The sequence below is a fragment of the Carassius auratus genome, chromosome 35 (assembly GCF_003368295.1).
Source record: "Carassius auratus strain Wakin chromosome 35, ASM336829v1, whole genome shotgun sequence".
In the NCBI taxonomy this organism is placed as follows: domain Eukaryota; kingdom Metazoa; phylum Chordata; class Actinopteri; order Cypriniformes; family Cyprinidae; genus Carassius; species Carassius auratus.
The window spans coordinates 13808696-13827823 of NC_039277.1; the positions used below are offsets into that span (position 1 = coordinate 13808696).

At 35.8% G+C, this 19128-nt stretch overlaps 1 protein-coding gene across 1 annotated transcript; it reads right to left on the bottom strand.

Annotated features, from left to right (window-relative positions):
* Positions 1–1589: 1589 nt before the first annotated feature.
* On the bottom strand, positions 1590–16567 carry LOC113054511 (calmodulin regulator protein PCP4-like). The gene is made up of 3 exons (XM_026220118.1): positions 16370–16567; positions 3928–3976; positions 1590–2362 (listed from the first exon to the last, which is right to left on the bottom strand). The coding sequence occupies exons 1-3, from the start codon at positions 16511–16513 to the stop codon at positions 2229–2231; spliced, it is 327 nt and encodes a 108-aa protein (XP_026075903.1). The 5' UTR covers positions 16514–16567; the 3' UTR covers positions 1590–2228.
* Positions 16568–19128: the final 2561 nt, after the last annotated feature.

Sequence of the window (19128 nt, forward strand, 5' to 3'; positions counted from 1 at the left end):
GACAGTGTTAACATGAACATATGACAAATGTTTTTGATCTTTAAGGTGTCTAGTAATGATATATGAATTCTCAATTATTTTGCTTTGTTGAATGTGGTAATAGAATGAGTAAACATGTTAATGGCAACAATAGTGTCCACTGTGAATTTAGGTATGCGTCCAATTGCAGTTCTTAGTGAATGGTGCACTAAAATGTTGCAATGACAAAGTAACAGTGAATACTGCACTAAAATTAAAGTTCAAATGTTACAAATCTAGTCCTTTTGAGGCTTCAGGGCTAGAGTTCTTCTCAGCATTAAAACTAGAATGAGATGGTCTAGTAAGTTTTTGTGAACTGGAATCGTGAACAGGCTGAATGAAGGATGCGAAACGAGGACAGCCTACTAAGGATCCTTCAAATTGAGACGTCTTTAGACGGAGCTTTAGCATGTGGCAGCCTTACAAGTCTGCATTCTTTCGTTTGAGAAGCACCCATTGTAAACATTAGCATTAGCATAGCATTTTGGAAATTATTTTGCACTTTTAATCCAGTTTTCTATATAAAAAACATTAACTTGGTGCTAACTTGATGAATACTATACACTGCCTACTAATTTTAAAAAGTAGGCATTATTCCAAAGGAGTAGAATACTACACTGTTACATGACGCCATGTGTACAACGTGTAGTTGTCACGTTGAAAAAAATATAATAAAAATTATATATACATATATATGTGTGTGTGTGTAAATATTTTGCATGTATACACATTCTGACAAATTTAGAAGGCCATCTCTACATACAATAGTGCGTTTGCATAGGTATGCGTCAAACTGCAGATGTTAATGAATGGTGCACTAAAATGTTGCAATGACAAAGTAACAATGAATACTGCACTAAAATGAAATTTTAAATGTTACAAATAAGTTACATTATTGATGTTTCAATACTGGTTTCACTATGTTACAATAAAGTGACAATTTTGAAATATGATGGCAGTACTCTGCAGTATCAGCGTTGTATAAGTGTTTTTCTGCATAATGACAACCCTAGAATGTGGCGAAACAGAGTTGAAAATAACTAGGCTGAAATATATTAGAGTGGAACGTGTAGGTTTATCAAATCTCACTGAGTGGGTAGTGCTTCGACAATGGTGAATGGGAATTCTTGTTGCGAGCCCCTGGCCTACACCTATAATTAAAAATTAATTTGTTCAGTTGCTTTGACACAATCTTTTTTGTTTAAAGCACTATATGAATAATTGTCACTTGACTTGACTTGACCAGCTCAGCTCCTCAGTGAAAACTTGGTATGCATTGCACCTGCTGCCCTCTTATACTCACGTTGTGATCAGCTGCAGATGGATGCAATAATTGCATGCCAATGTGCATTGGCTCGTTTAGTTTACACTCGAAGTAGATTGGTCAATCGAAGCGATATTCCAATACCTCGGTCAATGACGTGATGTCTCAGTTCCTTCAGGGAATGAGGGTTACCATAAGACATTGCCTGTGTTGCATACAACTTCTTTATATTTCTGAGGTTTTGGACAACCATTGTTGGAAGGAAAACAGATGGTATTAAAAATACAGTGAAATAATCAATCAGTCATTGAGGTCATACCAATATTTATTGAGTTCACATATGATTATTTCCAATTATTTGGTGACGGGAGTATTACAATATGCCATTTGATGACAAAAAAAAAAAAAACATTGACTTGGATAAGATGATAATGATAAACCACAAACACAATATCAGTCAAGGTAAAATATTAAAATAAGTCTGTGTGAATCTTCATGATCTTAGTTTCAGATGCCATACAGGATGTTTACCTTGAGCAACATTCTTGATCATTTGGCAATAAATCCCCCTGGTTTCTGATCTTAAACAGAGGAAATACTGTCACAAGATGATTTACACTTTAAGATGGATATATATTCAAACACCTTGATGTTAATAAGACAAGCCTGTTCATATTTATCAAAAAATAACAAAAGTATTTTAAAAGGAAAGTACTGTATTCAAAAAAATCTATGTACTGGGGGAAACCAAAATATCACATTGTATTCCTAACAGATGATAGCTGAAGGTAAATTGCCTTTTCACTTTTCATCTGCCCCCACCCTCATCCCCAATCAACCCATGACCCCCCCACCCAAGAACAGTACAGTGTATCTGACATGCAACTCCCTGTCCTATTGGTTCCTTTGGCCCGCGTGGGGCCAGGGACACCCTGCAGGGGCATGATTATGATTTCACCGCCTGCTTCTTCTTCTGGAACTTTCTGAACTGTGATTGGATGGCAACGGCAGCCTTCTCCGTCTCTGGGGCACCCATGTCAATGTCAATGTCCTCAGCTGGGACGTCCTTCTTGGACGGATCTGTGGGAACGACACATTGTGTATTGGATCGATATCATGCACTGCATTTCTGTTGCAGTTCTGCAGTTAGGCTTGACTATACTTTTTATGGCTGATCAGGTTCGACCTTTACTTATACCAGGGGTGTCCAATCCTGCTCCTGGAGGGGCAACATCCTGCAGAGTTTGGCTCCAATTAGCTGTAACACACTTTTCTGGAAGTTTCTAGTCAATCTGAAGATTTGGGGTTGGAGTTAGGATAGTGGCTATGTCCGAAATTGCCCCCTATACCCTCATTCACTATTCCCTACATTTATACCGGTGTTCTTTATGTTGCATGGATGACTTTGTAATATGAATGGGTTGATTATTCCACTGTGGGCGCCATTTTATGGCTAGATGTGGGAATTCATTCGACGTGTGACTCTCACAGTGCATTATGGGTATTCTCTAGCCATTGAGTGTGCACCATTTGTACACTCGTTTTTTTTGTGGTGCTTTGTTGGAATAAATGAGTGCATTTGAGAACATCCACTAAAAATGTCTGTCCCCTCAAATAGTGCCCTATTTAAGAGTTTAGGGGGTGATTTCGGACACAGCCAGTGTCTTTCCAGTAACAGGTTTGGACACCTCTGACTTGTGCTTTGCAGTAGCTATATGACATGAAATGATACACAGTCTTAAAAATTAAGTTTCTTTAGTGGCATTGATGATTAATTAAGAACATTTAACATCTATGAACTTTCCATTGCACAAAAGGTTTGTTAGATCATTAAAATGTTCTTCACACTAAGAAAAAAAATGGTTACTTTAAGAACTATTCACTGAAAGGTTTTTTGGGGAACCAAAAGTGGTTCTTCTATATCATCGTTATGAAAACTCCCTTTTGAAACCTTCATTTTAAAGAGCGAAATCAAAGGACTATTCAAAAATCAGCCATTCTGTCATCATTTACTTCCTTTATTGTTGCTCTGAAGTTATGTGACTTTTAAAAGTTAAAAAAGATATTGAACTCATATATTTGCATTTTTTGAGAATAGCAAGAAAATTTTTATTATGTTCCTCACAGAAAAGCTGCTGTGATCTTCAATTAAAAAATAAATAAATAAAGTCACTTTAAATGTTTTACAGTAAATTATGAAAAAAAAACAGTTTAAAAGACCTGAGCTAACATATACTAACAATGAACAGTTGTATTTTGAATGTTAAAAAATGAAAATAATTACTGAAACAAATCTTAAGTAAATGTCAATTTGCTCTTAAGTTAATCCATTAAAAGCATTAGTGTTTCCAACATTACTTAGAAATTTGTCAGTTTAAAACATGATGATGATGAACTGTTACTGTAACCATTACATGATTTCATTTTTTGTGAGATCTATTCCTGCAATAGATCTATTGCACACTTGATTAAATGACCATGTCTCTTTACTAATTCACACTTACCTTCAAACATAAAATCATATAGCATTTTCTACAAATATTGTTTACACTGCATAAGAGAGAAAGAGAGAGAAATGCAAACTTGCAAATGATTTTATCCAGATAACAAAATGCACAATTCCAGTGTAGAGTACTGAATTATACCTTGTCCACCTGAGGGTTTGATATTTCCAGCTGACCCGGATTCTTGTCTCTGTAAACAAACAAAAATAGAACATAAATTAATGTCTGTGGATATATTCAGAAGAAATCCCATAGCCAAAGAATGATGAAACAGGCACTGAAGATGTCAGTTTTCTGTCTCATTAGCTGATCACAATTTAGTGCTTCATATCCTGAATTAATAACTCAGTGTGTACAATGAATTTCAAACACTTCAGAAGAGCTTTGATGCTCTGACGCTAAAGCAATCTTCCTTGGCATGTGTGTGTGTGTGTGTGTGTGTGTGTGTGTGTGTGTGTGTGTGTGTGTTTGTGTGTGTGTGCCGCTCGTTTTCTGCTGATGGCATTCTGTATAGATCTGGTTACAGTGGAAAGCGTGTCATTATATGCAGAAGGATTATTCCACACACACACATACACACACACTGGCACAATTTAATCATATTAGTCTCCTTCTACCTCAATCAATCCTCTTGCGTTCAGTTCTATCTTTGTCTTACAGGCTCTGATAAACGTTTGGAATTTGCATAAGAATGTTTGGCAGTGGAAAATCTGCCAATGCTTCACGTTGCCTATAGCTTCTGATATAAACTGCTCGGTTATTGCTTTGCATTAAGGAGCTGATGCAAAGAAGTCATCCTGCTGGATGATGTAGTGAATAGTTTTGTGGCTGTTATGGGGATGGTGAAGGGCGCTGCTGCATAAATTACAGTCATTTGAAATGCCATACAGCATAGACAGTTGAACGTACAAGCACTTGGTGCTACATTTAGTGATAAAAGCTTGAGAAATTAAATAGATGCAAAAATGTGAGCCCAAATTCCCAATCAGTCAAGTCAAGTCACCTTTATATACAGTGCCTGGTTCAAAGAAGCTGCACAATATTAAACAGGAAAATAACAGAATCAATGATGAAACGTCTTCAAATCTGAGACAGAATTCTGCTGTAAAGCAGCTCTAACAAGACAGTAGTGTCATCATTTAATTCAAGTGAGTTCAGTGTTGGTTTAGTTCAATACCTGCATAAACTTAAATTATGGAACAAATATATTTAATTGTATTTTAATATTTAATTGTGCATGTTCATTTCCCCTAATTTTAAGTTTATACTTAAGTTGATACTTGTGCAGTAAATTATTTTTTTATTTAAAAACATGAATGCACGCATGTCCTGATTTTGCTGAGTTAGATGTGTTCCTAGGTCAACATATTTTGTTGACCCTGGAACAACATTTTACTCCAAAAATATATTCTTGACCATATCCCTACAACTAAACCTAACCTTAACCACGAGTAATCCCTAAAATCAGAGGAAATGATAGATGAATGACACTGATGTACAAGCACCAAACAGTGATTTTAAGCATAAACTTCACTAAATCTATAAACTTGTTCTTCAAATCTGATTGGTTAATCACAATTTTGTTCCAGGGTCAACAAAGATGTTGTCCCAGGAACATGTCTCACTTGGTAAAATCAGGTTCTGCATGAATGCACTGTAGAAAATAAAATAAAAATAAATAAAATAAATTCTCCAAGTTGTAAATAAAAGATATTTGGAAAATTGTTTTAATTCATTGGAGAAAGATGTTTTTTGGATCCACATGATGTGGTCACAGCATCTGCCAGCAGGGGAATTATTCCCCATGCAAACTGTCCACAACAAATCACCGCGCAAAAGTGGCACAATCCCAGCCAATCAGAACGAAGCGTCATGTGACTCATTGGGCATGGTCAGACCAAAACATACATTTGCATGGAAGAGAGCCCATTTCTCTTGCCAATTACTGTGATGCAAAGGTCAGGATGAATTAATGTATGTCACGGCATTTTATTCTTCTCCAACAAAAGCACGTATTCAAACGAATTTCAAACCGCGCAGTAGGTATAAACCCACATTGAGACACCCGCCCAGCTTCAGTTTCTGCTTGGAAAAGGGTGAAATGAGGGAATTCTCCTCACTGCAGAGGAACGCTCTCCTGTTTCTAATCCTGTTTATGTGAGGAAACTCTGGAGTGAGGAGCCGAGGGAGATATCAGCATCAATATCATCCCTCCGTCCTGACAGTCTGAAACCACACAGACTCAGAGCTAATGCCATTAAACTAGGATTATTACATTGAGCTCCGGGGAGGCACATGCATTAATTAAACAAATGCATTAATTGGAGTGAAGTGTCAGTCAGTGGTGTGGCATGTAAAGATGTGAGTCTGATTGTGGTCAGACAAGGGCAAGAGAGAGATTTTATCGAATTTATTTAGCTAATAAGATTTAAGCATAGCCACTTTAAGGCAAGTCATTTCACTCTCAATTATTTTCTGTGTAGGCGAGGATTTACTTTAGTTACAGAGTTCTGTAAGTCAAAGTTATGCTCAGTGTTATTTTAGTATTATTTAATCTATTAAATTATGTATTAATATTTTTTATTATAGACTTTTTTATCTAAATTTTTTATCAAAGTTTTGTTATGTGATATAGTTTTAGTTTTTCTTAAATATTTAGCTTTAATTTTAGTACTTAACCTTTTTTTTATTGGTGTTTCAGTAAGCTGCCAAAGCAACCTTTCTAATTTTCAAGCAAGTTTAAAAATATACATATATTTTGTGCCAGCGTTTTGAGAATATTATTAAAGAGATAACTTTCGGTTAACGTTACTGGAAGAACATTTGTTCATAGTGTTTTTTTTTTTTTTTTTTTTTTTTTTTACCTGTTAGCTGGCACTGCCACGTTCACCTCTGCAGTCCAACAAAATAAACGACAATCTTAGTTATCCGAAAGAAAAGCAGGGACACAAAATCACATTAATGAGACAATGACTGCAGGAAATAATTAGTTAATGCATAAACACCGGCTCGATTTGAAAGTGGCGAGCAGAGAGGATCCGTTTGGATGAACCGTTTTCACCCTCTCTCTCTCTACTGCCATATGCCTCCCCCATATTGTGTGTTCATTATGAACAATGATGAAAACGATGATTGTAATCATAAACTTCATTAGCTGCAGTGAAGCAAGGATTGGCAATGAAACCCATGTGTACATCAAGGGGCAATAAAAATTTTAAGAGAACAGGATGTTTGCTGCTTCTCAGTGGACAAACACACTCAGACCCAAAGGGCTGCAGTGGATGAGAATCACAGCATATAAAAACATGAATAAGAACCCTTTTGCCATAGGTGGAAAAGAAATCTCATGCCAAGCATGACTCGCAAAGCATCCCAGCCTCACTAGATTCTGCAAATGCACGACAGAACCAGGCTTTGCAGTGAATTGAACTTGATGCCACAGAGATGCTCTGAGCTCAGCACACCAGTGCCCTTCAGAGCAGCCCTTGGCACTGCCACCCGACGCCGCGACAGCATCCTGTTCCTCGCAGTTTGAACATACACTGCTGCGACGCTAATGAAGAACCCCATTTATTTCCACTCGCTCTGACAGCTGGATTCACTAATTAATAGAAATGCATTTTAAACCCCATTTACAGACGATCACTGAACCAAACTCTGACAGCTTCCTCCTCAAAGGAGATTTATGGACACTCTTGTGGTTTCTAAAACAGCTATTTTCCACCAACAGTGGGAACAAATCATGCAGCTGATATTTGTGTCTATAAAAATGCTAATCAAACACCCTCCACTAAAGATTCACACTCAAAAAAAGCAAACTTTTTTACACCTCTCCCAAAATCTTGTGAGGAATTTACAAAAAAAATACTGTAATCTTCTTTTTTTATTATTTGAAGCCATTTGGAGAGCTATTTTAGATTCATTTGGCAGGATGAGATCTTGGAAAGGCATTCACTCTGTTCTCAACATCTATTAAGAATTTAAGGGAGAAACAAACACAACCAGGACACAGATGGCTAAAGCAGAAAAAAAAAAAAACTCGGATCCGATGCGTCATATTTGAAGGCTAACAGATGCTCGACTGAATGTAGGAAACATGCTGGAGGATGGGAACTCAAACGGTGGCTTTTATTTGAGCGCCTCGCCACCAAAAAACACTGCAGGACGTAAATACTGAACTGATGAATGTGTGAAACCACATGCTGATGATTCCATAAATGATTATCTCCGAGCAGATCTCCCTGCTGGAACGAATCGCAACTTATTTTTGGCAGAGAAACTTTTTGTATTCCATAGCATTCATATTAAACACAGTCAAATCTTTAATGAATGTGAAGTTTTTGCTAGTCACTAGTTGCCAATGGTTAAATAAGGAACATCTTGTATTTAACAATATGCATAATCAAATGTAGTCAAAGAGTTATTGCTTCATAATAAAAGAGTTTTTGCTAGTTGCATTTGCTAATGGCTGACTGCTACTAATTAAACAGGTAGAATTAGCTAAGAATAAAATTAATTAAAAATTAAAATAAAATATTTTTATTACAAATTAAAATAAAGTTATATTTGAATTCATTTTAGTTATAAAGTAATTATTAGACATTAATAAAAAATACAAATATATTATTATATAAATTAATATTCATAGATTTTAAAACTAAAACTTATACTATTATATTCAAAATTATAATAGAAAATAGATTTATTTAGCGTTATTTTTTTCTGAAGATAAACTGATTTTAAATGACGCCAATGTGGTTGGTAAAATGTTGCTATTGGATTGTTAAGGTATTCTGAGCGTTTTAGCATATTGGTATGCAGTTGCTAAGATGTTAAGATTGGTTGTTGGGCATGTTTCTAGGTGGTTGCTAACAGTGCTGGGTATAGTATAGGGATGCAGCGATATAATTTTTTCAGAATCAATACGATCTGATACCAAACATTCTGAGTATCTGCCGATATCGATAACGATCCAATCCGATACAAGCACAGTTTTTTTTTTTTACATCAATGTAGAATTTCTATACTTCTCTGTGTTGACCTGATCGTCACTCTTTTCTGTGTTTAACACAATCTACTACATATAGACAACTTCATTTTAATGAAAAATAACAACTGAGAAATGCAGAAAAAGCCAGTATCGGAGCCGATACTGATCCTGAGCATCCCTAATAAAGTAGTAATTGATTACATGTAATCTGGATTACGTAATCAGATTGCAAAAAATTGATTGCAATTTAAAATGCAAATAATCAAATTACAGTTACTTTTTATGGATTATATGATTACATACTATTCACACAATGGCAGTAAATTATTCATCATGATTCTCTCTCATTATTTTCTTTTTCTTTTACATTTTCCTGCAGTTTCATGTAATTTAGCTTTGACTATATTTTCAAATGTCTTGTAAAGAAATTTGCATATCATGCTTCTGAATTTGATAGAAAAAAGCATCTATCAAACAATTAGGCAATTAAGCAAGTTACTATACACTGGTGATGTATTGCTGTAAAATCTGTTGGTTCTGGTAGTCTGGATACAAATATTTCAAACCTGAAAGACTTTGGGCATGTAATATCATGGTTGTTTACATGTTTACTAATGCAGGGATTCACAAACATTTTTTGTCAGCCAAACCTCTTAAAATAAAATATTTACTTAAAATATCTTTGAGGAAGTTCATATTTTGAATGAATTTTTTTTTCGTTTATATGGTCTCACTGACATACAGGTAAACAAAGAAAATATTTGTATTTTTAGCGTTCAAGTGTTTTTTTTATTATTATTATTAGCTTTTTTATCCACTCACAAGCCTACTGCAGTTCTTACACCAGGGTTACACCAGAAACCCTGGTGTAATGTAATGTTTAATGCATTTTATGACGTTGATATATTATTTTCCTTTGCTTTTAAAATATGAATATTTAATAGTACATTTAAAACAAGTTTGATTTTTAAAAAAAAGTAATCTAAAACGTAGTCTGATTACATTACCTAAAATGTGTAACCTAGATTACATTATTAAGTACAGTGTTCATCATGTTTTCTTTAATGAAATTTGTGAGTAATCTACCCAGCTCTGGTTGCTAGGGTGCCTTCTAGGTGAATGTAAAGCTAAGTGATATTTCACACTGTTTTATCGCTTACATCACTATATATTCCTCATATTTTGACTAGATGCCCATAAATCAGTTTTCATAGCAATTCATTGGCTAACATTCTAAAAGGTCAGTTATTTTTGAGCCGGAGCAAATTTGCATATAGATATGAACACATATATCTGTGTGTTTCACTCTGGTGTCTTCTGAGCACTATTTATGACTCAACTAAAACAATATGCCTCACAATGCAGAAGAGTTTGTGTGATTTACAATATTATCTCCAGGAATCTCACTAGCGCTGAAGTAACACACTGTTCCAGAATGCTGCGCCTCGGTTTTATTGTTCAACAAGCCTAATGAATAAACATTAAAATGGGGGAAACAGAACACAAACACAAAATCAGGAAGAAAACACTGGGAAAACAGAGAAAGACTGAATAGCTAATCACACTTGAGGAAATAAGCACAAATGATTGGCAGTTGCTTTTATTGGCCATCTCGTTGCATGTACATCCAGTTTCATAGGCTTACTTCATTTCCACCATCTTGTACGTATATTTTGCGATAATGGAATTTTTTTTTCCTGCTGAGATAATCCAAGCAAGACTAATGACGACGAGTGCATGGACTCCTCATCAAATATTTAGCGACATTAGTGGTGGCAGCAGCCTGCCTTCAGGCGCCTCCCTTTCCCCGCATAAGAGGAGGACACCACTGCAGGGGTATTTCCTTCTGCCCTGACATGTGAAACGCCATCCCCCATGGCCACCCTTTATGCAGCTGACTGCTCAGTGCACTTCTGTAAGCAGGAAGATTCTACCACCCTGGAAACCCTAAAGTATTGTTAATAAGTATTTTAAAAAGAGATATATATATATATATATATATATATATATATATATATATATATATATGTACATAAATTCCAAACAACCAAATTCTATTAGCTTCTACTGATATCCACTCCTCAAGCAGTGAACGATGTGTAGAAACTGGAGTGCGATTCACTGAAGTGCAGCTTTAAACTTGAGCCAGACATTAGAAGTGTTGGGTAAAACCATCTTCATTGGCTCTTTAATGGTCTGTTTTCTCTCTCTATCCACATCTAATCCTCCTCTTGCCCTAAAATGACTTCTTTCATTCATTCATCCCTCTTCCTACCCTGTTTAGTGACATTTCCCTTTCAGAGCGGCTGCAGAGATTACTGCTCAACCGGTGAGCTGCAGTCGGACTCTCTCTGGCAATTCAGACGGATTACGGAAGATCCGAGCAGAATCTGTGTGTGTTGTCAGAATGATTATGGTTTGAGGGGATGGTGAATCACAAACGTGACTGTGATAAACAGCAGACACATTACAGTGGACGTAATTCATCACAGAGCGGATGCAGGTGATGCATCAGACATTAGGAAGCTGGTGCAGAGATAGAGATAGAGTTCATGAGTTTTAAAGCAGAACGGATCACATCTGACGCTGTACAATTTGACATGTTTGGAGATATTTATACAGCCTATCATGTAACAGCCCTAAAGCCAAGTACACGTCATAAAGTATTTTCTTTTGCAACGTACCCTTGTTTAAGCATGAAACATACAATCTAGGGAAAGAAAAACTGACATTATACAAGATAGATTTTTTTATTTAAGGTTTTTTAGTTTTCGTTTTTGTTATACATGACTATATAGTCTTACACATTTTATTTAAGTTTTTGTTATTTTAGTACATTCAGTTAAACTAAATTAGAAATGCTGCATTTCTTTTCTTTTATAAATGAAGTAACAAAAAATGTAACGGTAAATTTAGTTTAAGTTTGCTAAAGATCTCACTGATTTACATTAAAACCTATAACAATTTCGTCTTACCTTTTGGCCATATGAACATCAACAACTACACCAAATTGCACATTTTTGTTGAGTTTGGGCCTCTGAATAAAAATTAGGTGTTTTTTCCCTTTTTTGAGAATATTGGCCATAAATATGATACTAAACAAAACACATATGCAAAGTTTTTTTATATCTCTGTTTTTTATATTTTGTATGAAGGCTCAATAAACAGTTAAACACTATTATTTCATTTGTCAGTTTTCACAGGGTCAATATCTTTCAATTTTGCTTCTAATATTTAAATATTGTATGTATAATAAATATGTTATTTTTAAATAGATTTCAGCCATTTGCTCCATCATTTGGAAGCAAAAAGTAGTTAACTAGTAAATTTTACAGCCCTTCTGGTGATTGAGTAGTCTTGTGGGCGGTTTGATTAAGAACTGGTTTTGTCTTCGCATCTTCATCTAACTCAGAAATGCTGTATGGCCAAATTTGTCCATCACTGTTCTCCAAGGGAGGATGTAATTCACTTACAGACGCCTTTAATCTGCAGACTTGGGGTTCAGAAAGGTGAGACGGACACAGTCAGCCAACCATCCTTTCTGATGCCACTATTTCAACATTGCAAGACCTCTTCTAAGGAGCGAGCGGCACAAATCCCTTTCTGCCGATAACGGCTCCAGGTTCTGACAGGCGGTTCGATACTGTGTACACACTGCTGATACATCAGGGAAACAAGTGCAGTGCTGAGTTGCTGAGAGTCTGCTCTCAAGCCTAAAATAAACAGTAAATCTGCTCTCATGCAATGCGGGATCTAGTGCCACGCCGTCAGATGTTTAATGCAGCGAGAGGAAGATAAAGACATAAACAAGCATGAGGAAAAGAACCGTGTGCCCCAGACCGCTATATGCAGTGCGTTTGGAGGGTCGTTGTTTATGCGTGTGCGGTCTGGTTCCCCCATGCGTGCATTTCCTCTTTATCCGTGTGGAAGATGCAGAAGCGCTGGGCCATAATGTATAAAAATCAATTGTCAGGCCTGATTACATCCAGTGTTTGCACCTCGAGGGTCATAAGTTGCTTTTGATCTCCATCAAGTTCATAGCTGCATTCCTCACAGCACATGGAGCTGCTCAGTTCAGATGGAGCTCCAGATAGACCAAGCACATTGGTTAAGTTTATGAGTGTAACCAAGTTATTCTGCGGATGGTAACCCTCATTTTGCAAAAAGTGTTGTGACATTATTTGAGCCCTGGAGTAACTCTACTGCTAGCGCAACCCCTTCAACTTTAAACTCTCACTAAAGGGTCACATTGTAAAATCTAACCAGAAACAATCATAAATGCAATGCAATGCAAAAAACAAAAATATAAATTAAAAAAAAAAATAATAAATATTTTTTATAAATAAATTTATTCTACGCAACTATAGCTCCTACAATCAACCATACTTAAGAAATGTATATATATATATATATATATATATATATATATATATATATATATATATATATATATATATATATATATATATATATTAACTTTGAGAGCACACAATGAGAAAACATAATTTCAATCGATTAATTGATTAACATTAAATCGATTCGTTCAATACCATTGATTCATTCAGTCATGAAACACCACTGTGCTGATCAGAGACACAGAACTTTGGTAGGGCTTTATAGGTAATATTTTCATTGGCGAAATTGCACAAAAACACACAATATTGGGTTTAAAATGTAACACAATATGAAAGTATTGTTTATTAAACTGTTGTATAAAATCAATATCACATTTGCAATCTTACAGATATTCGGGGAAAAAGCTCTCTTGCTCGAGTCATGTGATACTGCTAAACCACTGCCATTTTTTGCCCTCATATCTTGAACTTAAGGCTCATATAACTGCATTCTAGGCTTCATCACGCATTGAGTCATCCTGCATCATGTTCACCCATCCCCATCCCCAGGGGGGATCAAGACTTCTTTTAGGGGGGTCAGACCCGCCCAAACCCCAGTAATGTAGTAATTTGCTAAATCATCTACAAATCCGCTTAAAATCTCGGACAGCAGTTCAGTCTCTGGTCTGCCCTCCAAATATTGACCTTTTTGATTTAGTACCATGCGCTCATTCTGTAGCTTTATATACAGATTTGCTTACCGATACAGATTTTCTGGGAGTAATGTGAAGACAAAGGAGAAAAAGTGAATTCTCCACTCTCAAATGTCCGAAAGACCAATCAATCCATACAAACATCAGTGGAGGTCACCGCTGATCCTGATCTCTCTGTCTGATCTCATCAGTCTGTGTGGTGTACTTTCACTGCATATTAAATCCTTGTTTAAACAATGACTCGGATACATAATCAGGTAAATATGCCAGAGAGCCTATTTCAGTCATAAGAGATTACACTCCAAAACATATCAAATTCTAATGCTGACACTCCCCTCAAATTCAGATGGACTCTTGTAAACAGGAAAGCTGTTTTGTTTTGAGGTCAAATTTTTTTACTCACCCTCATGTTATTTAAAAGCTTTATTACTTTGTTTCTACCTTTACACAGGGACTATCAAGCCCCAAACCGAGTCAGTAAATGTGCATTGTTAAATTAGAAAAAATAGTTAAATTATTGCATTTCTAATATTACAAATTTGACACAAGTATTACTGTAATGAAGAATGGATATATTTACTTATTTTATCCCCAGAAATGTATTTATTAAGAAGCTGTTTTCATGTCAATTTCAAGATTCTATCTGCAAATGTATTTGCAAATTTTAATAGTGCGATTAATCGCAATTTATTACAGAAAACTGCAATTAGTTGAAAATATTTTAGATTATTTATTTTATTTTTTTATACCGATTGACAGCACTCTAAAATGCAAACCTGATCATCTTAACCAGTTTTATTACCTTAAAAAACAAAACAAAAATCCTTGCACAAAGGAAAGGCTTGGAGCATCATGAAGGTGAGGAAATAATGGTTGAATTTTAATTTTCAGGTGAACTATTCCTGTAAGAATAAGATATTAGTTTTTTTTTTTTTTTATAGTTAAGAGGTTATACTGTTATAATGACCATAAACAGCATCTTTACACTGATAGGATTCTGCCCGCCTGTGTTTTCCCTTGTTCCCATCCATTCACTTTCTTCCACTTTTTTCACTTTCATCTCTGTAATTCCAGAAATATTCCTGGTTTGCATACACTTCCAGAGTGCTGTATGAAGTCCATACTCCACTCACGTGCATGGAGGAGTTACCTGCTTATGATGCTCTTTCCATAATTTCTGGAATCCATGTGCTTCCTCTGTTCATTTAACTGGCAGACATGCTTGATGGGCCAGTTAAGGCCGAAGATGTGCAGTGCACCACATGCCTTATTACGCTCTCTTAGCAAATACTACGTTCAGGCATGTTTTTAAACGAGACCAACATTACATTATCATTTATATCGCATTCCTACATTCCCTGCTCCTGCTGTGAGAGAAGCGTCTCCACGTCATTTGCTGTAGCAGTAGGTCGGCGCGCACTATGCACGCACGCGCGCGCTCACTAACAAAGACCAGACGCGCGCGGTCAACGTTGCTGTTTTTTCCCTGTCAGTTCAATGAGTATAAGCAGAGTATAAGTGACTTTCGTGAAGGATCATCGTCAGTGGGTATAGTATAAATAAGGGGAATTATGGGAATAATAGCCTAATCAAAAGAGACTCGGTTTAATGATTTTATTGTGGGGTTAACCTTGACCATTACTAGTTGGACATGTCCACAACAAACATTTCTCGGTTTTAACGAACGAGTGCGTTGTTGATTCGAGAACAGCTTAGTTCGAATCAGTTCGTTTTGTCAACGAATCGTAATGATCTACTCTGTAAACCAATTCGAAATAATTCAATTTATTAAAATGAATTTACTAAACGGCTGTGTTTACGTTTATGACCCAAATGTTTTTAATTCAGCCATAATTAAAAGATAAATCCTAAAAAAGATCTGCCAGTAAAACAGACCACACAGCTAGGCGAAACATGCGTAAAAACGTTAAACTATCTGTGCTGGCTCCATGTGCATCGTAAGTATAAACTCCAAGAATTACAACTAATTATAAATATATAGCAATGCATATATTTCATGCAAACAGTATCAACTTAATTTGAAAAACATTTGGTGCATCAAAATACTAGATTTAAAAAAAATCATGAGAGCAAATTTACTTGCCATATCATCAAGAAACCATGACCGTGTCATACCAGTCTCAACTGACAGCTGTCATTTGTTGCATCATTAATCATCATAACGTGGATAATGCTGATTCCACAATCTGCCTGCGCGCGCAGATGCAACAGAACTATAGTCCCAATCCGTCGTGCTCTTCTAAGCTTTACTAAACATGTTGTTTTTATAAATGGATGCCGTTTCAGTTATTTAAACGATTATTTGCGGTTGTAGCCTAGTGTAGAAAATATGCCCTCAAACTCAGCAAACGGGGGAATGTCTGACTGCAATCAATGCAAGTTCAAGGAATTGTCTTAATGATGCATTTTCAGGTCTCCCCAAAACTGAAAGAGAATTTCCTCCTAGGGAAACCCCATGAGATCGTTACAGTAGAGTAGAGTGATGCATCGTGCACCGAAGGTTATAGTATATGAGGAAAGCTCACCTCACTCATGCTGGATGATGAGTATGGTGATGAAGGGTGGATTCTCGGCAGAAGAGCAGCAGTGATGCAGTCCTTCAGTCCGCGCGCTGCGTGGGTTTGTGCGCCTGCTGGAGTTTTATACTTGGAGCTCCAACTCCCTTTCATGTCATCACGTTTGCACTAAACCAATGGAAAGATGCCTTTGTCAACGCTTCTGATGTCACCGCTTTAATCTTCTGGATAAAAACTGAAGCGCACAATTGTCTTTACGATTCCTATAGAAATATACAGTTTGACAAATAACATATTTTGATGCATGGGAATGTAGGCTACTTTCCACCATATGTGCATTCAGCCTTTAGTGCATTAAACATATAGCTTATAGGCATACTATATGTTTCTATCAACATATTTAACATCATTGCATTGAAACATCTTGATGTACTAAAAAGTAAAATGTGTTGTTCTGTGCCATTTTCTAGTGCAAAGATGTATTGTTGATGCCTATTTCATTTGACTGGTAACTTATTTGTCTTGATTTTATTGTATTATTTTAATTACATTTATTGTTCAATTAAAATGTTTGATAAAAGTTTATAAATATACATTTTTTGACACAAAAGATAGTATACATTAAATAAAGTTAGAAAACAGATGGCATTAGAAAGGTAAAAGAAATCCCCCTTGCAAATCACTTTAAGGAGTCAAATATTGCCTCATAATGGTAAGGTTAATTTCTGTCATTGATCAGAAGGTGCTCCTATTTTTTATTTTTTTAAGTATAGGAGCATAAGAGCTCCTAAAATATGTGTGTAAGCATCAAGTTATGAAGAATGTAATGTTACCTTTTAAAAACTAAATGTAAATGTTTATGCAAACTGTAAACTATTAAAGATAATATACAATCTATGCAAAACACTAAATAATATCTATATTTTTTATGGATGGCTTAGCTAATTGGGTCAATTAGAGACAATTACTAATCATTCAAATTGTTTTTTTTTTATCATTCTTTTATTTCCCTAATCAATCTTTTTGTTTGTTTGTTTGTTGGCTTGCTTTTTTTTTTTTTTTTTTTTTATACATAATGATGCTTACATTATAACGTGCAAACTCACACACAATTTAATTTGGCCAGAATTGCAAGGTTACTGTCTTGATATCCAAGAAGGTTATGAAATCAGCTTAATGCTATTATAGATTATAATAACATTACAGAGTATAACATTAGGTTATTATAGCATTATAGCTAGAGTAAATGAATTCGAGCCATTTCCACCACTATGTGTGTGTGTGTTAAAGGAAAAAAAAATCTGTAGCTTTAAAAAGAAAAATGGAATGTTCCAGCATGGTGGCAAAATTTTTGGATTTCTACTACTTTGAAGAATAAAGGTGTTTTAATAAAAAATAAATAATAGTAATAATTATATAAATAAAATAATATTAATGATTTAAATATGTATAGAATAAATATACAACCAATTAAGTATCCCCCCTAAAGGGATCCAGTTTCCATTATAGTTTGCAGAAATTAGACAGTTTTAAGGTATTCGGTATTCCCTCCACAACAGCAAATGTACTTGTGCATCTTGGTGCAGATCTGGCATCTCCCTCATAGAGAGTCAGCATGTAGACCTTGACTCGCATAGATTCAGATGAACAGCAGTGCAAAAGCTTCACTGCAGCAGTGGTTCTTGGCATAAATGAAGTTTGGATCAATGTAATCTATAAAACAGCAGCAGGGAGATGCCTCACCAGCAAAAGACCAGAGCTGGCCCTGATGAAGAGAATGGTCCTCGATAAAAGGATATCTTAATAAATCATTTGTGTATTATGCATTTATTGTGCATGTTCAGTGGAGGGGGAAATCATGCTGTTTTATCCTTGACTGCAGCATGTGAGCTGGGGGAGAACTGCTGTTTGCATGCTGCCTCCCACAAACGAACACAATTTCGAACCGTTTTGGGGCTTGGTGCATCAGATTCACATACGGTCTTTATAATTGCTGAGCACCGAGTTTGGTTATCACAGATGTTATCATCTCTCTCAACAGATGAGCTCCATTAAACACGGGCTATTCCTCTAGTGCCATGCAGGATAAAACCAGCTAGAGCGACGCAACTACAGAGAGATCAGAATTGTTTGTCTTTGTTCCTTGGATTCCCATAACATTTTGCATTTGCTGGCTTGTTAAATGAATGACAATCGATTGCCTTCCTTTAATGCAAGCTGCAAAGACCAGCTTTAACAGAGACGTTTTAATGGAGATTGGAAATTTATAGGCAGTCCGTGGTGTTCTCTTTTGACTCACACTTGGCCAAATAGGCCTTACAGGGCACTTGTCACCATGAATTTTGTGATGGACTGTGTATAACGGAAGAAAACCATTTATAGAAAGATAAAATTTTATCTTCCTGTTTTTGCATTTCCAGCACTTTAAAGGAATAGTGAAAAACCAAAAGTGAACATTTGCTGAAAATGTACTCACCAAAGGTGTAGATGAGTTTGTTCTTTATCAAAACAGATTTGGAAAAATGTATCATTATATTACTTGCTCACCAATGGATCCTCTGCAGTGAATGGGTGCCATCAGAATGAGAGTCCAAACAGCTGATAAAAACGTCACAATAATCCACGATGTGCACTCTAGCCCATCAGTTATTGTCTTGTGAAGTAAAAGATGTATATGTGTATGAAATAAATCCATCATTAAGGTGTTTTAAATATAAGATGACTTTTTTTACCAGAGAAAGCAATATTATGGATAGAGGTCTCGTAGT

Bases quoted from the DNA above. Each gene is read 5' to 3' on its own strand.
- LOC113054511 (XM_026220118.1), bottom strand. From the start codon at position 16,513: ATGAAAGGGAGTTGGAGCTCCAAGTATAAAACTCCAGCAGGCGCACAA. The intron at 3,977-16,369 runs GTGAGCTTTCCT...GTTTGTTTACAG, and splicing joins CATCATCCAGCATGAGTGAG to AGACAAGAATCCGGGTCAGC. The intron at 2,363-3,927 runs GTATAATTCAGT...TCGTTCCCACAG, and splicing joins CAAACCCTCAGGTGGACAAG to ATCCGTCCAAGAAGGACGTC.